The 22,469-nt window shown below is 37.9% G+C and overlaps 2 protein-coding genes across 2 annotated transcripts; both read left to right on the forward strand.

Annotated features, from left to right (window-relative positions):
• Positions 1 to 521: 521 nt before the first annotated feature.
• On the forward strand, positions 522 to 5,557 carry hoxc13a (homeobox C13a). Its single transcript, XM_018760348.2, has 2 exons — positions 522 to 1,179; positions 4,825 to 5,557. Exons 1-2 carry the CDS (start codon positions 522 to 524, stop codon positions 5,082 to 5,084), a joined length of 918 nt encoding a protein of 305 aa, XP_018615864.2. The 3' UTR covers positions 5,085 to 5,557.
• Positions 5,558 to 13,794: 8,237 nt separating this feature from the next.
• On the forward strand, positions 13,795 to 15,615 carry hoxc12a (homeobox C12a). The gene is made up of 2 exons (XM_018760383.2): positions 13,795 to 14,398; positions 15,377 to 15,615. Exons 1-2 carry the CDS (start codon positions 13,810 to 13,812, stop codon positions 15,613 to 15,615), a joined length of 828 nt encoding a protein of 275 aa, XP_018615899.1. The 5' UTR covers positions 13,795 to 13,809.
• The last annotated feature ends 6,854 nt before the right edge of the window (positions 15,616 to 22,469 follow it).

The raw sequence follows: 22,469 nt of genomic DNA on the forward strand, positions 1-22,469 counted from the left end.
TGATACTTACCTACCAATATTAACACATTGGAATTATTCTAGATACACATAGATATAAGTAAACATAATGTACTAATTCTGTTACTGGTAATGTAATTACGAATAGCTGTTTCTGCTAAAGACTTGAAAACAGCGAGGTAAAGACAAAATTACGTTTTTTACTTCTGACGATGTTAACCGGGATCGGCCAAAAGAAGCGCGGGGTAACCTCATCCTCGTGACTAAGCTTTCTTTAACTTTCCCTTTAAGAGTTCTTTTTTTCAAATGACTTCAGCCAATGAGAAGACACTTGTGCTCTTCAAAAACCTGTCATGAGCCGTCCGGTCCTTGAAATTTAAAGGGATGAACGTCGCAACTCATACCCTGAGGTCTCGTTAAAGTACCACGTGCGTCAGAGCTCAAGCCTTAATGAACTGGACACTCGGGCATCGCGTGCGCATGCGCGTGCGTAAAAATGCACTTGGAAATGAGGTGTCCGTCCAGGAGTAGTCGACTTTTAAAAAGCATCGGCAGCTCGTGATATGTCGACTTCGCTGGTCCTGCATCCACGCTGGGCGGACACCTTAATGTACGTGTATGAAAAAAGCCCGAATGAAAATAATCAGAATAAAAGCCAAGCCATGGAGGGACTGAGCGGGAACTGCCCTGCGACCCACTGCAGGGATCTGATCTCGCACCCAGCGCTGGGGCGACATTCGGGCAGCATAGCGACTCACCAGGGCTCAGTATACTCGGACATATCCTCCCCAGACGCCGGCCGACAGTGTCCCGCTCCACAGACTTCATCTAGCGCCTCTCTGGGCTATGGTTACCCCTTTGGAAGCCCTTACTATGGGTGCAGGTTGTCTCACTCGCACAACCTTCAGCAGAAGCCCTGCTCTTATCACCCAGCGGAGAAATACGTCGAGCCAAGCAGCGCTTTGCCCACGGAAGAACTGTCCACCAGGGCAAAAGAGTTCGCGTTTTACCCCGGATTTGCCAGCTCATACCAGGCGGTCCCGAGCTACCTAGATGTGTCAGTGGTTCCTAGTATTAGTGCGCACTCTGAACCGCGGCACGACGCACTGATACCAATGGAAGGCTACCAGCACTGGGCTCTTTCTAATGGCTGGGATGGGCAGGTGTACTGTGCTAAAGAGCAAACGCAGTCGGCTCATCTCTGGAAGTCACCGTTCCCAGGTATGGAAATTCGCATCTTTAAGGATATCATTTTCGGACGTATGTGCACAAGTCGGACAGCTAGTCGTTGTATATATTTTTACAAAAAAGGTAGTAAGATAATCAGGATGTACAGATAATCCTCCTGTAGACAGAGTATACGAGCTTCAGTGCAAATTCTTGTGCTAGATTTAATTTGTGTCGAAATATCTACAATGATAAACGTATGCATGGATGGAGCATCATGGCATGGACACATGATGGAAGCATTTAAACTCAGAAAGGAATATGATAGAACAGTCCTGCCGTTTCAACAATACTACTAGTATGTACTGTATATACTACGTCGTGTGATGCAGTGGTAAAAGCTGGTCGTGTAAGACAAGTGATCAACTTCTTTGTTACTTTAAAAAGTGCTTGTTGCGTCTTCCCGTGAAATAAACAACCGCAAAGCCGGAGAGGAATGTGAAGATAAAAAACGTGTGACAAAAGATACGTCTCGGTAGAAGTACCCAACAAAAATTAGTATACATTTGTATCAGCTGCAGTTCTGTGTGTATCATACACTGTATGTGTGTGTGTGTGTGTGTGTGTGTGTGTGTGTATATGTGAGTGAGTGCGCGTGCGTACGTGCGTGCGGGCGCGGCAGTGTGTGCACGACTACTATATACGTGTCGTTTACATCAGAGAACGAAGTGGACTCGCTCAGGATGTCTGCAGAAATGCTTAATGTATCCATCAGGGGAACTAAAACACATAGATTCCTCGTATGATCGAGTAGCGGGTGCCGTTTGTACAGGCGCAATAAATCTGGGCTCCCTTCGTCAGGGACTATGAGGCACAGCTGTCTGCAACATCGCTTAAAAAGCTTTGTATAAGTCCGAAACTCATTTGCATACCCAGTCACTGTCAATTCCCCTTCTTCAGTCCGTGGCTCATTGTCTTTTCGCAGATAACTTGGTTAGAGCACAACAGCCTGTGTGTTTTTGTTAAATACACTGTGAGGTAGGTGCTTTCATAAGCATTTTAGATATTTGCAGGTTGATATACTGAGTATGTAGTATGACAGTTAAATATTGTTTATTGGGCTGCCTTATTTGCCAGCTGTCTTTATGAACTTTATTAAACGTGAGCATGAATTTAAAACATAGCTACAGTGAATTGTGGTTTTCACATGCATCCCTTTCTCCATGGGTCTACTTTACGGTCTGCACAACACACATTATACTCTTTGAGTTATGAAAACATGTTATGAACTTTCAGTGTATTACCTTCAAGAAAAATGCCTGCAAAATATTCAGGGCCGTTTACTTAAGGAAATTGTCATGCCAAGACTGAATATTACGTTTTAACCTCTATAATGCTATTTCATTGAATATTACAGTTAAGCCAGGAACTATGCCCTGATCACAATTGAATACATGGTTACATTACTAGTTTAATATTAGAAAACTTGCAATGTATATAAACTATTGCACACGGAATACTTGTAGTTGAAATCTATTGCGATTTCTTCACAGTTTTATTAAATTAAAATCTATTTGAATGCCATAAGAATCATGATTTCCCCTTGTATGCAGTGTTCTATTTATATTTACTGCAGTTAGTTTTAAATTATTAATTTTCGCCTCACTTGTGAATTCTTTGTACAAGTTGTTTCCACCGGGATGGCCTTTATACCCTTTGGGCCGACGTTTCTGTAAATACATACATACAGAAGTACATACACACATAAAGGTAAACATATACACACATGCATACATGCATACATACATACATACATACATACATACATACACATATACATACCACAGGGTCAACAGCTCCTCTGAATGTCACGGAGAAGTACTTGCATTACCTGTATTGACACAAATGGTGTGTGGTATCCGTACAACAAGTTGAAGTCATATTAAACATTGCAATGAAAGATCGAAGTCATATCATAACGCACATGGATAGGGATCTTAAATCACTTTATTTTTGCTCGTTTGTCATCTGCCATTTTTAAATCACAACGACAATTACGTGTACTGGTAGAGCTGTTATTTATTCATTTAACTCAAAAGTGACTTACAATGAGGTACCCATTTGCACTATAATAATAATAACAAGGCGTACCGATGTTCTACCTTTGACATCCATATAGATATTAAATGAAGGTGAAATGTCACAAACGCATAAAAAAAACAGTTTTGCTATGAATCATTAGTTTACATGTAACAAAATTAGCTGAAATCCTTAAACATATGTGATGGCAACGTGAAACACAGCCTGAATATATGAACTTGTGACATTTAACGGTGTGGACATTTGTCATTTATAAGCATGCATTTTGCGTCATATTCCATGTTAAACTGATGCTACTGTACATACTGTATATCGAGATATAGTCACCTATTTGTTATTGTACCAGTATCAAATGTATATGTATATATCCACGCTTCATACATAGCACATATATGCACTTGACTTATTTTCATGTGCAGCTAAGCGTAGTAAGAGCTCATTTCGTCCTTCCGATGGGGTGATGCTTCAGGTTCCATATCATTCATGAACGGCTGTTTCATAAAGATATCTGGTAAACTGCTTTTAAAATTGCTTTACAATCCAAATAGCATTTTCCACCTCATTCCATCTTTATACTTGCGTATCATTTCTCAGTAATTTAAAACACCCACTGCCATAAACACCGTGGTGCAGACATAGATTACCAGTATGGTAAATAGTAAAACCATCAATACATGCAACGGGTACCTGTAATAAGTGAAATGTATCTAAACCCTAGTGAATTTCGGTTTGATCCTTACAAACTCAGAACAGATTTATTAATGTTACGATTGGGGAAATTATCTGTCGATATGATGTAGAATAACACACCGATGGTAGAACACTGATTTTCACATCGCCCCTAAATTTTGCGATAGGTATCATTAACACGAAATTGAAACGACAACGAATGTCTCTTTGTACACTTTCTAGACAAGTTAAGAAAGGTAGTTAAACGTTTTATGCAAGATTTCATATCTGCTGTCTATCTCAATATGCGTTCATATCGCAAAATGGCGATTTTGTTTTTAAAATCCACCTCAGCGTGTGAACTGAAGTGTCACAATCGATACCATGTTTTCAGTATTATTCGCAAAATGTGTCATGAGTTACAAGAAGCCAGGAATGTATGTTCCTTTGCAAAGCCATTTATGGCCCTGCCAAATAACTAACCCCAGCAATAAAAATGCTACTCTGTGTTGAAAACATCAAAAATTCTGCAGTATCTTTTGTAAAATGGCTTTTATAAAACGTACATTTTAAAAGTACAACTTAAAGAAATACACAAGAAGAGGAGGGGAGGGAGAAATATGAGAGTGATCGGAAAGCAGCACAATGAAGTTTCACAATTTTTAAGATTCAGAGTTCAGCTACTCATTTCGGAGTATAATCAATGAACAAAATGTAAAAATGTTAAGAACTTTCAAAGAAGGAATGAAGACTGCAGTAGGAAAAGGCTGCGTTCTGTTGTAAAATTGAGTACTGATCGTAATTTGCGATCCAATAAATTCATGTACAAAACATGTGGCAGAATTAATATTAGTAGAGTTCTATCGGTTCTATTATTGTTACGATTATTATTCTAATTATTTCGAATTTCCCTGCTGTTTTATTTTGTAGATGTGGTTCCCTTACAGCCTGAAGTGAGCAGCTACCGCCGAGGTCGAAAAAAGCGCGTCCCTTACACCAAGATCCAACTCAAGGAGTTGGAAAAAGAGTACGCGGCCAGTAAGTTCATCACCAAAGACAAGAGAAGACGCATCTCCGCCACAACCAACCTCTCCGAGCGACAGGTCACTATCTGGTTCCAGAACCGTCGTGTGAAAGAAAAGAAGTTCATCAGCAAATCCAAGAACAACACCCACATGCACAACACCTGATACCTGTGGCTCTGGCTCATGGACTTTATTTTCGGTTGAAAACTATTGCCTTTTGTCAGAAACATTCTAAAGGAGACTTCAGTGTCCTTCTCCCAAGGCGTATTTATAAATTGGAAACCTTTCCAATTGCATCAGTTCGGGAGGGACGCCAGAAACTCAAAATCAGTTCATAATTGTCTTTTATACGACTGTATATATGTATATATACTGTATATTTCCATTAGTAACTCACAGCCTGAATGGTAAAGTTTTGCCACACTTAAATATCGAAACAAAAAAGGAAAGAAAGAAAAAAACTAAAGTATTCTCTTAGAGACTGCGGAAATGGAATAAAGAAGTACACATTAAAAAATTAAATCAGAACTATGTTGGTATGGTGGATGTGGTGACGGGCAGATTTGGTTTAAAAAAAAAAGGTAAAGTAACTTACAGTGTGAGACACAACTTGGTTGGTTTCAATGCTTATGATACAAGCACGGGCGTTGATTGTAAAATGTACAGTGCAATGCATCTATTATTTAATACATACTGTATGCTCTTGTTTTGACAAGGACTGTATAAGGGAATGTTTTAAGAACTTCATACTTAGCTACAATGTCAGTGAAAGATGTCTTTCTGTCATGCAACTGGAATGACTGTAAAAAATTAAAATTATTATACAGTAATGCGCAATGTAATTTCTCTAATTTTTGTTTTATTATACACATAAATATGTAATCGTCTATCGCATCCTTTGTGATGACAGCAAGCCTGATTGCGTAAGCTGTACTGTGTTATTCGTCTAGTAAGAAGTCTATGAATGGCAATGTGTTACTTAAATAAAACATGAAGACACCTAAAATCATGACGGTGATGATAAAGAGGATGATACTGGTATTAATGATAACAACAAGAATTTCGGATAAACATGCACAAGGGTTTTTTTGAGCCACAATATTGTTTTCATTTTGGAACATGATTTCTAAAAAATCCACATTCCTGAAAATGAATTATTATGGCACTTGAATTTAAAAATAACTATTGTGTTTCGACAATACATTGATTTTCCTCTTGGTAGAACTAAATTATTAAAACTCCAAAAAAAAATCTTCTGAATGACGTAGGGTGTGCGAAATACATAGCCCTGTTTCATAAAGAGCAGGGCGACAGTGTACCAAAGAATGAAGTTGTACAGGAAAGGTTCCTTTGGAACATTTTAATCAGCTTTCAGAGTAACCGCAGTTTTATCCCTGAAGTTTCAAGCTGGCTGACATTGCGAAAAAAAAAATCGATATTAGTATTCAGTTTTTGACCCTGAAGTGAATTGTGAAATCAGTTCCAACATAAGAAATCCAAGTGCGCATAAAGAAAAGAAAAATCTTATTAAGGAAGTGAACGCAAGTAGAGACCCGTTGAGGATTGAACTCTCTGCACATATTTCTGCTGCATAACTCGCATAACACAGGGGTTATTGCCAAGAATATACTGGGAGGATATATAAATTCACATATTTATGTTTATTATACATGTAATTGTTTGCCATGTAAAATCTTATATGCTGCTATATTTTAACAAAATAACATCTATCATTTGAGCAGTGCAGGTAAGTTCAAAACCAACATAAATTACAAAAAGCTTCCAAAAGCACTTTCGTTCACATCACAGCAACGTACTTTTTCATCACGCTGTAGTTCACCTCCCAGATTTTTGCAGGAAAACAGAAATACAAACATGGAAGTAATTCATACATCCTGATTTGGATCAGCTGATAACCATAATGAGTGAGTGACTCAGTGAATGATTCAGACAGAGACAATTTCCTGAGTAGTGAAATATTAAATTACAACTATTTGCATTCTCAGATGGTTAGGGAGATGGTTTATAACGAGATGTTTATTGCTTTCAGCCCACTGACTGCCCTGAAGGCTAAGCTTCTCTAGGCAGTCAGTTCACGTGTGGACTTATCAGTAGGCCCACAGTTAACATTATTTCTATTAATATGACATCTACATTTTTTGTCTTTCTTACTCATGCCTGTACTATTTTATTACATAATGCATAATCATGAATTCTTAGAAAACCAAGTTTATAAGTTTGGAATTTAAGAACGGTTTTCAGAAAGTAGGAAAAATTAATATAGACGTTTATCGTTCTTGCTTAAGCAGCAAGCCACGTATTACTCTGTGTTCTCGTCCTTATTTCGGAACGTGTGAGCATAATCTCATGAACAGGGTATGAAAGCAAAAAGTCTAAAAACGAGCAATAGCCACCAAAAAAAGGTTTACAAGCTGTATTAAGTATTTTTTAAACTGTGCATAGAAATGAACCAGTCACTTACATTGAAAAGAAATGACAATACATTCCCGTAAGTATGTAATTCGTTGAGATCTTACATTGCAATTTGCCATACATACTGGTCATACTAGTCGTGTTCTCGAATGCTTTGCTTTTCATGCCTTTATTTTCACGTTGATAATCAGCACGACAAGTGTTTCTCCGTCTCCAGCCCTTGTCTGAAATTCCTGCGTAACCTCCCAGTTTAAAAATCCAAAACTGTTTTATTTTACTTATCAGTACGTTGCAGATTCATCAAATAAATTATGCTTAATAAATTGAACATTACAAGTATTACGAATTTGTTTATCCGAGAATTTGACACTTTACTCTTCTACAAAAGTTTGTTAAAGTAACAGCTCAAGTATACTAGTTTATATAGCGCCTTACGATATAAACTACTATACTTGAGCCGCGCACTGCCACAAGTTTCCCAAGTTTCAATGAAAATATGTATATGCTTCATAAATGCTATATTAGAGCTGTTTTATTTTAAAGCACCATCCATTTAGGCCTGTGCCTTGTTTTTACGACAATACTATTCCTAACTGAATGCACCTGCGTCCTTCAAAGCGAATTGTGCCAAGACATAGTTTAGCTGTTTTGGTTATTGATAAAATGCTAAATAAACGTAAAATAACGAAAAAGTTATTTTCAAGCACGGTATATGGAATATTACTCAATCGGATCGCAGTGTGATCGGTCGTTTTAGGGTAGATAGTCTGGTGCTGACGACCATTAACACTTATCGTCAGGTCATTTTCATTTTGCACTATTTGAAGTTTTTTGGAAGTACCGTTTTGGTAAGTATTTTGCAGCTTTCAGTTTCTCTCAGAATGCAAGAATATGACAGATCATTTACAAGCCACGAGTATACAACTTTTTAAGTTTTTCGTAATTCGAAGTAAGACAAAGAAATGCACTTTGACTGCGTTTGTGCAAAGTCCTGACGTCACTTTGCGTTACCCTTGACCGTGACTATGCAGTCACTTTGACCTTGACATCACAGCAGCATGTGCATGATAAACGGACTGGAGGGACTATTTCCGCGGTTTGTTTGTAGGCAAACAAAGTGTGGTGTCTAAGTCTAGACGGTTCGAGTTAATGATGTGCCATAAATATAAGGGTAGCTTAAAGAGCAGGGTTATCGTCTGACCTAAACATTTATAACCATCATGTAATTTTAGACGTAATATTCATATTCTCTCATGTTTTTCTTCTGTTTCACTTGATCGCCTGATACTGAGATGTTGTTTGTTCTCTCAGCTCCTATTCCTTTTTTTTTTTAAAATTCACTGGCGGCTACTCCAGTTCTTTTTGCGGTAGAGACACAGGTAGAACGCTGGCATCTTCCTAGCGCTCCAAACCTATGAAGGAACATTACAGATTTTTCTTTTTAATTATTGATAATGTTGGTTGAAAATGAAATGCTGCTGTCGCCGGTCTGAGGAGAAACAGACAACGCCCAGACGTCATGTTCGAGGTATGGCTGCTTTCTATATACCAAGTTTTTCACAGCTTTTCAATTCAGTAGATGTTAATTCTGGTGAATTCTTTTTAAACTGACATTAATTGCTATGGTCGCTTTCAGAATGATGAGGATAAACATTCAGAATACTATAGTCAATCCAAATAAAAGAGACGTCTCTGTCACATTTGGTATTTGGCATTATCAATGAGATTCACTGCGATTACATCCCTTTGGCTGTGTATGAAGTGAATGTCAGAATTTGCTGTTGTTATGTAACTAAACGCACCCGTTAAATTCAAGGCCTATTTATGATGCCATAATGCAGCACAAATCCACACAACACTGAATTATAAATTGGTGCTATGTTGTTTTTGTCAGAAAAGTTAACTAGTTAGATGTAATTTTCTAAAAATGTGACATACATGCTATTGTGCAGGTAATGGATCATTTCAATATACTGTAGTGAATATTATTTGCTGATTACACAACTGTTAATTGGGAAAAGCAGCGAAAATTCACAAATCTCCTTTTCGGATTGTTGAATTGAATTATATTTGTTTTTCAATTACGTCGATGACTGCAATTTGCGAACTTTTTCGCAGGACTGTTTCAATAAATCATAATTAATTGTCATTCATTGTCAATTCGCATTAAGAGTTCATTAATCAGTGCAGATCAGTGCAAGTTTTTAAAGGTGATTAGAGTAAGATGGTTTAAGCAGCATGCTTAAACTTGAACTTTCAGTCGTGCAATCGAGTACATCGTTACCTCCGACATCCACTGGTCAAATTTGTGTGGGCTAAGATATAATATATAGGGTAACCGGCGCCGTCTGCCAAAGAAAAGAGATGAAAGAAATGCAGAGGGAAAGAAATTAAGAGTGTTGTCGAACATGGGAAACTGCAGAGAGCGGGGCTGTACATGCAGGTAATATGGGAGAGGGGAGTTGGTAAGGGGCTGATAACCTCTGGCGGCAGCAGGGTGAATTGAGAAAGACAACTATCACCGCTGGCATCAGCTGAGGCATCGAGTGACAAAATAAAAACAATCAATAGATTTGATAATACAGACGGATGAGAAGTGCTGTTTTGCTGATGTGCCATAATTTTAATTACAGTACAAAAGTATTGTGTTTATGGTGATATTTTTCAGTTAAATCAATAAAATATTGTACAATAATGCACATGGGGTGAATACTAGAAGTTAATAGTATGATCGAGGCCTATACGATGGTCTAATGCGGATAGGTAAAGATTTACATTTACTTTACATTTACAGTACGTTTACATTTATTTATTTAGCAGACGCTTTTCTGCAAAGCGACTTCCAATGAACTCTATGTAGTGTTATCAGCCCACATACTTTATTCACCTAGGCGACTGGTGAATTTATAAGAATATATTGAGATTTACATCCTTAATGTAGTGTTTTTCACCTTACCATATTATTTAGAAATTCATTTAATTTGTTTATTACACAGATACAGTATACTTGTATACATTTCATACTATCTGAAGTTAGATATATTTATATGAATTATGTGTAACAATCTAATTTCAGCAATTAAGCTGTGTTTCCAAAATGGCTTGATAATAAATAACAGTGAAATCTACATATAATACATACATTATAATCGGTCAAAATAAAGTTTAAACTGGAGAAATAAGATTATTTGTTCTATGTTAATTTTGCAGGATAATGTTAGCGGTATGCAATAATTATATCTTACTCCTGTTTTTTAATGTGCATACATAAAAATTACTAAAATTGCTTGTTCGTTCCTAAGACAATTTTCATCACTTTCTTCTCATCTGATCTGTAGTTTTCTGGAAGGCTATAAGCTTCCTTATCTTCCTTAGTTCTGACATTATGGCATAACATGAACTCAGTTTCTTATCGGGATTTAAGTCTTTGTTAGTCACGCTTGCAGCTTTGTACGATGAAAATTTGCACATATTATAAAAGTATATTTGGGCTGTCCCGGCGGCAGAAATATTCATTGCTGACGATTCTATTTTACAAGCTTGTATTCGTTACGAAGTACATGAGATGTTGTGCGATATTATTTAAAATATTTCTCGTTACAGCATGTTGAAAATACAGGAACCACGCTGACGATAGTTTTAAAATACTCCACATGAGTGACTGTCAGTGTTTTCACAAGACGTCATGAATGGGGTTAAAACTGCGAAAACATGTCAGAGATTTGAAGAAGAAAAGGTCTTTTTGTTTATTCTATTGGCCTGTCTGGAGATGCCGTCATTTCAGCGAGTTTCACCGCCGATGCACTAGACAGTGACCTTGAACTGCCACGGACGTCAATTGCTGGGATATTTTCTCTTAAACAGAAAACCCTCCTTCGAAATTAGTGTACCGTATTTTAATGGCGGGTTTTGCATGTAATTTCAGTGGTGTTTCTATCATCATGTGTTATTATTTTCTTCCTTGACTCTTCCGTGGAGTACCACGCACTGACCTTTTTATATTTACGTTTACATTTATTCATTTAGCAGACGCTTTTCTCCGAAGCGACGTACGTCTCAGAGAAACACAATATGTTCATTACATTGAGAAAGAGAGACATAGTTGCAGACGTTTGATTCTTAACTTAAGCAAACTTGGTTTGTTTCTTCCCACTTTGCACCGATGTTCACTTCATCGCTGGAGTAGGTGCATAAAACTCGGAACAGACGATTCCGAATCAGGAATCGTCTATTCTGAGTTTTTCTTGGTCTCTGGTGTTGTAGAGGACAAGGACTCGGCCTACGTCTGTTTAATCTAAGGTAACTTTGTCATTCACGTCATTCAGTGCAGATCAGTACTGAAAAATTCATTCTGAAGTTTGCATAGTTTCGTCTCAAATAGAAATCAGCAAGGTCCGGCACTTATTTTATTGTTTACATTTCCACAAATCATGTCAAACGGGATTACAGTTTATTATCTGAACAATATCCAGAGCATTGTATGTACAGTATAACGTATCAGCATTACTTGAGTGAAGTACTGCTTTGCCAGACAGCCAAACAAGATATAAGATGCATGATGTCATGTTAAAATAGCATAAAACGGCTTCTCAGAGTTGAGCGTAAAAATGCTTTTTCGTTTTGCTTGTTTATGTGATTTTACTTGAATTCAGTTCATGGTGCATTAAATGTACTTAATTGTCATTGTGGTTATTGTTTTTTTTTCTGCTACATGCTCCACCGGAATAATCTAAAATAATCTAAAAACTACATTTTTAGAAAAGAAAACTTAAATCATATCGCTGCATCAATCAAATCTGTTTTTAAAAATAAGACATACAGTTCTGGGTTTATTACTAGGTAAATAAAATACAATGGATGCAATAAAAAAAATAAAAAAGCCACTGCTAGGATTTACTTAAACACCTTGTATCGCACTGCAGTAATTGAAGTTCCTGTAGACTGCTTCTGTTGGTATCTTCAGAGTCAGTACATGGTATGTAGAACAATTGCACATATACATATGTTTTACATTGGCAATAATACACAGTGAGATAAAGATATGACTCCCAATCTACAGAAAAAAGTCTGTAGTCCATTGTCAAGATATAACGTTCCTATAGGACATTGTAAAGATTATGAACAAGGGGATAATTTCATGTTTTGCAATGCTCCTAACCTCTGTATTTTAGAAACTTAAACTAAAACTCAGTTGCAAACTATGATGACGTAAAACTCCAAATCGTAAAATGCACGATACAGCGATGATAACCCTTTTGCAACACAAAAGGCACAAAATAGACATATCAAACAAACCATACCGGTATATTTAGAGTTTGGAAGATGTAATATATAATGTATGAAGCGGACCAAAGTTGGTGAGCGCTCCAATTCTTAAGATTTTTCAAAGACATCTAGGCATTGTGATAGCTAAACGGGGAAAATTATGCATGCAATTATACTTGCATAGCTGTGTTAAAATAATACAGGAGGAACTATCGGTTCATAAAATGTAGTGCGAACTATTTTGTTATCTGAAGGTCGAATGTGTAACGATTTTTTTTTGTTAAGGTGTGTTAAAAAGCCATTATTTCTGTTTTCAAAGTTCAATTCCCTCTTTGAAAAAAATGTGTTTCTTACATTAGAAAATGTGTCTTTCTTTGCAATACCCAATAATAAGTTCAATCAGTTATGTGTGATGTAATGCATTTAGACTTGATTACTTTTCGTCTCCTCTCGCAAAATTGCTGTGGAAGACTCGCAAACTTTGTAACAAGATTCCCAGCATATGACTGTGAACGTTTATTGAGGTATCTGTTAAAGCGGTTCCTGTGAGGTGTATGGCAGTGTATTATTTGAAATACGCTCTTAAAATAACCTTATAGAACACCTTCCTATTTTACAGAGCCAGTGGTTTCAACCTGCTGACCCTGTTACTGTAAATATGAGTGGAGTGAGGCTGCGAGCATCGCTCTTTCCTTAGAACAAGCCTGTAAAATAGGGGCATCACAATTTTATGTGACATCGAATTCAACCGTAATTTGCCCGAGAATAAAAATGCTACGGGGTCCACTCCACCTTGCAGAATAAATATTTTTTTCGTAAGAGTTAGTGTTTAAAGACTTCTTGCGGGCCGTTAAAGATATTAAACAAGGCCAGGCACAATTCTATGCACGGTATTTGAAGACGTGTTTTTCTAGATGGAGTATGTGCTTTGCTTGCCTACATATTGCAAAAATACGACAAGATCCTTTATTTAAATAAAACATTTATAGTATTTTTAAAAAGCATATAAAAGCCGTAATACAGAAGTTAATGTTTTGTTTTGTCTGCGAAGGACCCGGTGGGTGGTACCTTCAGCAGAGTAAATTAGCCTACACACGTGATACCATGACAACCAATCAGGTGCGCCTCTAGGTTTAACTATGTTAAATGTCAGATTGCAATAAACTAGAAGCTGTTGGTCGGGCCCGCGGAAATGGGCGAGCATAATCTTCTTAATCCTGGGTTTGTGGGACCTTTGGTAAACATCCACACTGGAGACACATTCTACTTCCCAAATTTTAGAGCATCCGGGGGACAACTGGCGGGGCTACCCTCTCTCTCCTACCCGAGAAGGGACAATGTGTGCTCCCTCCCGTGGAATCCGTCGGAGCCCTGCAATGGATACCCTCAGTCCTACTTTAGTAGTCCCGTGTCCATTAACCCTTCCTTCAACCGATCATGTGAAATAACACGGCCGGAGGAAGGCAAATGCTACTATAGCAACGGCAACGGTAGCAGGGAAATCTGTTCGGAGGGCAGCGGTCTTAAAAGAGAGGACAGGGCTAGGGACAATTCCTCCTTAGCCTCTGATCACGGAATCCACAATGGCATGGGCAACAGTGATGCTTTTTCCAAATATGACTATGGCAATGAACAGCTAAACCAAGACCCACCGTCGTGCCAGTCCCTTGAATCCGATTCCAGTTCGTCGCTGCTCAATGAAGGAGGGAAGACCCCTGCTAGCGACCCTCGGACACTGGCTTCGCCGGTAGATCAAGCAGGCAGCTTGGCAGCAGGCGGAGGTGAGCGCTACATGAACGAGTCCGCGGTACATCGTGCGTTTCTGTGTAGCTGCATCTGAAGAGCCACTTGCTTGTCTTTTCCGTGGATTAATCTCGGCTGCATGTTTCCAGATTAATCAGGGAACCAGGATGTTTTTGTCGCGACTTGCGTGCCGTGGAGTTGCTTGGTGAACGAACGCCACTAGGGGTAGCGCTTAAATGCCCCCAGTTTTCAGGAATTTACATTCAGTTTTAAACTACGACTAAATACGACGCCATAAAACCTAATATTTGCGATTGAAATGCTTGTCTTTTAAGGCCAGTTGCCCCAACAGTTGCTCTCTTGCGATCCATAAAGTTGGCCTATTTATAAAGTAACGGGCGTCAGGTTTTTGATTGTGCAGATAAACGAGTTCAGGGATGTCTAAAGTGTGCTCAGCTGTGGGTGACTGCGTCGAGCAGGGAGCTTTTTGTTTTTCTTTTAATGACTCGTAAACAGAATTAATATCTTTCGTTGTTCACTAAGAAGCCATTTAATATGCCCCCCAAACGCCAAGTAAGCCATGGTATTTGCGAGGGAGACTTCATTATCGCGTTAATGTAGATTTAACAACAACAGTAAAACTTCATGTGACATATATTACTGTAAATTATTGTGGGTTCTTTTTGTTTAAGATGGAGGCAGCCTTTCTCTCTGGGTTTGCATGACTTTCGCTTATTCGCATAATTTTTTATATTTTTGCATGCATCTTTAGTTATGATGGGTGGAATATGCCAAATCAAGTTCAGATACAGTGGAAATGTGCTCAGCTGCCTCAACTCACTGTTCTGTGGGTTACTTGAATCCTTGTATTCCAACAGCTGGCCTGTGTGGACACCTTGGTGGACATGTAGCTGTTTGTGTGGATGTCAGGAAGTAGAACTAATTCTGGAGTTTAGATGGCAGCCACTGAGATCTGTAACTTGTGTTGCTACCAATCCGTGCTATGCCCCCTCCAGGTGCCCCATGGTACCCGATGCACACCCGGAGCCGCAAGAAACGCAAACCCTACTCCAAACTACAGTTGGCCGAGCTGGAAGGCGAGTTCATGCTCAATGAATTCATCACAAGACAGCGGCGGAGAGAACTGTCCGACCGACTGAACCTTAGTGATCAGCAAGTTAAAATCTGGTTCCAGAACAGGCGGATGAAGAAGAAGAGACTGTTATTGAGAGAACAGGCTCTATCCTTCTTTTAGAATCAGAAACTTCACAACAGTTTCTCATACTGTGGTACACTAATACATTTATGTTGTATGAGGCCTGATACTAAAGCTGATTCCTTTATCCAAATTGTTTTCTCAGTATATAAAAATATATATATTGTAATAATGTCAAAGAAAGGACTAAATATTTCGTTTTTTGCTAAAACTGTGTTTTTTCTGTGTGCTGAAATCGGTATTTAGGGCAGATGAAGCTGAAACAATCACTAAATACAACACAACATTGCTATTATACGTTCAGAACCATTAATTTACTTTATACTGATTGCACTGTAATGATGCTTATGGCCCGTCATTGAAACCGTTGTAACTGCTTGAATAATTACTTGATAAAACTAAGAAGTTTCTTCAAAAACGCAGTACTGCAAGCGGGTTGTCAGAGAAAGTATTTAATGGATGCTACAAAAAAACTAAATTTTTTTTCATTATTTCAACAACTGAAATACTGAAAGACGAGATTCTGTTAGGGTTATAAGTTTCTTTTTTTTTTCAAAAGGAGACCATTTGAATTAGCTTACTTACAGCTTCCCCACAAACAAAAGCGGAGGCAAAGAGACACAATAAAACTCTTGTGTCCACTCCGCAATTACCACCACGTGTTGTGGAGATGTTCACGGTCACGGACAGGACCTGCCTTCCAGCCGTGGATTTGACCCATTTCCCCGTGTCTCAGTCCTCATGTCTACGTCGTATCGGTACTTTCAATATAATTATGAAAGAACACAGTACTCCAACACCTGTCACAAATAGACAGTTACTGAGAACTAACTTCTTTTTTAGCTCCACATGGTCTTGAGCATACATTGAGATATAGGGCAAAAGCTGCTTGGTGAAAATGGAGGGACATGTTCCACAAAGAGCTGCTTGATTCTCCTTCGTTGCGTGTTAGATTACTAGCTGTACCAAAATAATAAATAAATAAATAAATGTTACTGGACTGTTTTGTTGTAACTAAGAATAAACGGCTCCTTCGTAGTTCCATATAGTCCCGCAATACATGCAATTTGGCTACATTTTGTCTGAATGTTGGCCTCATGTTCTAAGTGATCTGTGATGCAATGAATGTCAGTCTAACTTACCTGAAACGTACATGGGAATGCTGAAATATCCCATTAATATGAAGTGTACTCTTATTTTTCAAAGTTTTATTCTCTCTGGCTGGTGTATATGCGATTTATGAAGTAATGTGCTGGATAACGATAATTTTGAAATGCGCGCATTGGCGAAAAACTGGAGTATTCACACCAACAAGGTTATTCCTGCGCTTTGATTAATTTGGGAATCCTCGTGTAAAAAACTTCTTAAAGACAAAGAACGACGGTTGCACAGCAAATTCATCTGTAAAATATACATCACATTATCCAAGAAACATATTTGAAAAGTATATGAACGATTGCGCGAATATCATTACGTTATAATAATGTTAATAACCGCTGTAACCCTAATCGAAATCCTGGAAAATGCCATCTAGCCTGAAACAAGTCTATATTAGGAAGTATTTTACGGAATGTTCTGCCTGAATAGTTTGTGGTGCTGCTTTTTCGCCTTTTATAATTACCTGCTACTGTGCTACTATTATATATAAAGTATATATATGTGTGTATGTGTGTATGCGCGTGTCCTATTCCCAGTGTATCTTGTGTATCCTGTTGTGTAAAGATATGTCAGATTATTATAAAAATCTATTACTTGTCATTTGTCAAAGTGTTAATTCTGTAGTGCTTTTTTATGTTTCCTGTTCATGTTCATATTTTAAGTATCGGTTTCCTTGTATGACAGTATTACCGGGGTCTTACAGGAATGCCATAATACAGGTTTACAGATGTATCATGGTATGTGCAAAATTTCTAATAAAGCCTCCAAAGTAAACATGATTCGAATCTCAATATGTTATTAATTTATTTCTGCCGCTGCTATGATTGCTGCGCTTTATGGACGGAGAGCTGAAATGTAAATGCATTCATGTATTCTGAATGTGAGCTTTTTATGTCCTCCAAATATGTTTGCTTGCGTTTCAATTGGCGTAGCAGAAAAGTAAAGTGACCTATTATGACACATTACGTGTTTTTTAAGAACGTTAGTGATGTAGTGTGGAAAAGCACGTCACTTCCAAGTCACATTATTTTGAAAAGTAAAACTATAAAAGTAACAGTAGGATGTAAAATAATTTATTTGATCGTTGTGGGGGATGTATATTTTAGTGCCATTCGCTTACCAGTTTTATATGTCATATAATCATTCGACGTGTTATGTTCAAGATCTCTGGAGAAGAGTTTTACTGTTCACCGTACACTTCAGACATTTGTCTTTATTCAGTCGTGGTATATGTAATCACAACAAACAAATGACATTTTAATCGATTTCATCTTGGGCCTTAGTGGTCTGCGGTATATTGTTTTCATAGGTTTATTTAAATGATTATTAAAATAATGCATCTGTGAGACTTTGCCCGACTAACGTTTTGCTGGAAGACGGAGGATGCCTGTTTCAGCAGATGGGCAACGAGCAATCAGAGTGCTTCTTCTGAATCATAGAAACACTTGTACAGGTCTGCCTGCATATAATATTTACATATGAATCCCGTGATTTTAAAGACATTTATTTCCGTGATTTTTGAGAACCACGAATCACTGTGTGCAAGAAGCAAAATCACTGCTTGCACGGATAAAGTGATTCGTTTCTAATGCACCAAGTATGTATGATTTCTATTAGTGAACGGTCTTGCTGTTACTGGGCCGTTTTCAGCACTGGTTTTCCCAGCCAAAACTGAAGCCAGATCTACCCAGCCTTTACAGCACATGTGAAAATTCAGGACCAGCTTTTCGAAAGTGAACCCAAACGTGGCAAATGAGAATTCAAGGTTAAACGCGTGCAAGACTGGATTTTTGCATATGAATACCACAGAGTTTTACAAAGAAGCATGAAATAGCCCGGCGTTCACTATAACTGAAAACGTTGAACGTTCAAAATTTTATTAGTAGCAATCCAGCACATCTTCGACGAATCTTAGTCTACATTTCTCTCTTGCCTTTACACTTTTTCTGTAAACTATGGACTCATCATTATTGAACACTGATAATGAGTGCCTTCAAAGTTAATAGTACAATGGCCACGACTGTGTTACATTTAACCTCAGTTGGGAACTACACACTCAAGGTCCTGCGAATCAACCGATTATTTAATTCAAAGCTGAGTTTTCATGCAGTCCCAAACCCAAGAGTGGGACTTCATTTTTTGATTAATTGCAGACATCTGGGTCAATAAAATAAAGGCGTCTTTCAATAATTTCACTGCTAATATTGTAATCATAAGTCTCACAACTGTTTTTTTCTTTGTCCTGAGAAACCATATACTATATATTAAGTACTGGGTAATGTTACCGGCTCTAGATGTCCATTTGACTGTGTAAAAATATTAATCTGTGACTGACATGTGGCAGAACCTAATTCGACGTTTAGTTTAAGATAAATATTTATACTTCTGCTCTGAGGTTGCGTTTTCCAAATGGAATGTCATGTTGAAAGGTCCACGATGCTATGTTCACTGTTTTTGAGCGGAAAATATTAACTTTTTAAAGCATGGAAATAATGGCATCTACCAAAACCAATACTGTAACTGGTTTTCATTGACAGGTTATAATTTTGCTATCTATTATAAGACTTTTCTCTTGCAAAATTGTTGTAATTTAAATTTTTCTTCTGGAACAGAATACCTTGAGTCTTTGACATTGTCTTTCCTTTATTTTCGAGTTTTTGCGTCTTTTGATTTCAAACTTTTCACAACACTTCTAAAACAACGCGAATATTCACCCGTCGTGTGGCTGCACAGAAAGACAAAATTCTCAAAAATCAACAGGACTTTAGACGTTAATAATAGACATATATTAAAGGGTAATAGCGCACTATATTTTATTAAGTCTAGTTCAGTACTACTCAAGTATTTCGTTCAGCTGTCGCTTTTACAGCTTCATTTTCATTTATTTGTATACAAATTTCAATTTTTTTCTTTAAAACAATAAATGATTGTGTCGTCTGAACTACTGTTTCGTTGTTACCAGTCACCCGTAGTTGATACTGCTTAGTTTCACCCAGTAAAAAAATTATCATTTTAAAAAGTAACCCTTTCATTCCTCTCAGAAACTACACATAAATACATACGCATTGGCGGTCCCGGTGTATGTCTCATTAGAAATCACAAAGCAAGGCATGAGTATTATTTTTATTTGAAATCAAAATAGTATATAATAATACCTGAAAGCAACTAGTGTGTATTTTATGTCTCACATAGAATTTAACATGTTTGCAAATCAGTGCATTTCTTTGTAGGAATTTGGGTTGTATACAAGCACATCGTCTGCATACATGTACAGTATGTGCATACAAGCATTGTTTTTTGATCTCATGTCATTCTGTTGTAAACTAAATATACAAAATAAGTAATCTCTCCTTCCTTCTCTCTCTCCATATATACGTGCGCGCGCGCGCGTGCGTGTGCTTCTGGAGGCTCCTTCGCGGTTTTGACTTTGAGCCTGCCATATTCTGTTTATGGCGCTAGTCCCCTTGGCACAGAGGTCACTTGTTTGCAGACTGAAGTATAAACAGATCTTGTGTCCTGTAGTCTGTAAGGCCATCGGCCATCGCGAGCCCCAGCGGCAACTTCAACTTGTGTGAGATAGAAAGAAAAGTATTTCAAAATTTTTACCATAGGCATTTTTACCTGCATTATCAGACGATAGATGCAAACATCAATGAAAACGGTAGCTGTTCCTATGACTGATTTATGGTTATGTCCCCTTTAAATATGTTAAACATGTAAATAAGTTAAACCTTTTTCCAGAATCGTGCCCTAGTATGTTTCGACTAAGAGAAATAGTAATCGACACAGTAAATAATTGCGTAGTAACAAAGAACATTCATCATCGCAGACTTACATTCTTTCACAACTTATTTAGTTCTACAAAATAGAACAAAATTATTTGTTCTATTTGATGATCAAAACACTTTGATTATGTACGGATGCACATGAAATAAATTGTAATCTGCGATGTAATTCACACTGCGGTCAAGTTTAGCACTTGGAATTGTCATTTTGGCTCACTTTTTGTATACAACAAAGAACAACAATGCCAAGGCTTCGTGTGTGTTCTAATTTACTAAACAAGAATAAACAAATCATAGTTTTTCGTGGTTTACCTCCGTTCATTTCCAACAGACAGATCTGCATTAAAACGCTTCTTATACTCTGCTCATGTTGTGTTTTACTCAATTATATCGATTGTTCATGCTATATTTAATCTAATATATTTATTTCCATCGTTTGAATTCGTAATCTTGGATTAATTAGTGGAAAAGGTAATAGGTAGAGCAGTCAAAGTTCGTAAGACTAATTCGTTCCTAGAAATAAGTAGTACAGTACTATAAATTAATCCTTTTGCTATAAGTACTCCTTCAGGCCAGTTAAACTAGACATATCTTTATTCCGGTGAAACAAGAATATTCGCTGATTTTTTTTTTTCCTGGTGAAATCAGAGTAATATTCATTTATACGGCTTACCTCATCTTGCTGTTGCGTTAGCGATTTTAATATATGATTGTATAGTGTTTCAAAATTCACACTATTCAACTGCTTCAGTCAGCATTGTCAAAAATTGTTTGTATCGATGTTTTTTTCCATTATTAGTAATACAACTTTTGAATATAGCAGTTACACTAGCATCTCGTTAGGATCCAGTACCTGTGGACAAACTGACCTTCCTGCTTTGAATTGTGAGACAACACATGATATTACATATTTTATCATTATTTATTAAGCTGGCGCTTTCGCATATCTAACACAAGCGATTATGTTATTCAACTTTACCATGGTTTAATCGTTTATACAGCAAAATATCACGGACGCTACAGCAGGAGGAGGGAAGATTTGCACCAGACTGCAGAACATCAGGCCAAACAACACATTACCTGCTGCCCCGTATAAGATCAGTGCGTCCTCACCAAGACACACAGACTGAATTTCCATTTGTGATCAGTGATCCCCTCCCCCACCGCCTTCGCTACTGTCTGTGTGGGCGGGAACTGCATACAAATTGAAGGTCAAGTTAGTACCTACCTTAAATGGTGTCCAGTAACCACCTCTTATACGGGGCCATTAAAACCGCGACGATTTCATTGGGAAAGAAAGGAAGAGGTAGAAAAACACACACGACTTTCAGTCCCTACAGGGTATTTTCCCCTGTGTTTCGAGTTTGTCTCTGGCCCAGAGAAGAGCCCCCAAATGTGTGAATGAGACTGAGAACAAATTTTGCGTGTTGGGTGCAGAGGCGGTTGTGGGTTTAGGCAGCAGCGGGAGTCACTGCAGTCTTTGCTCTAGCAGGTTTTTACTACTGAGCTCATCGGCTGTGTCGAGTTGAAAACAGTCGTCGATCTATGATCCTCAGCGCCTTCAGTCCGCGAGGAAATGAAAGCAATAGAGAGAGCGCCTCGAGCAGGCCAAATTCTTTAGTGCCACAGAATCCTTTAGGAAACATTGGTAAGGAACCCGGAAACTATTCGCCGTTAAAACGTGAAGGAAATCGACATCGTGCTCTTTTCACGTTGAAATCGTAGGATTTTTAAAACATATGCGCCAGTATGGATGTGATGTACGCCAGGTGTGAACATGAAAGCTGATAGAAAAATATTAGTGATGCTTAGGTATACACTGGACCTACTACTTCCACCCCTACGTGCAGGGCGACTGTGGAGATACATGTTGTTACAACTAAGCAGAGATAGTAACGGTGGACACAAATACCACATGTGTCATTGTTATGTTCGTTGAAAAATCCTTCT

Source organism: Scleropages formosus, chromosome 19 (assembly GCF_900964775.1).
Source record: "Scleropages formosus chromosome 19, fSclFor1.1, whole genome shotgun sequence".
Classification (NCBI taxonomy): domain Eukaryota; kingdom Metazoa; phylum Chordata; class Actinopteri; order Osteoglossiformes; family Osteoglossidae; genus Scleropages; species Scleropages formosus.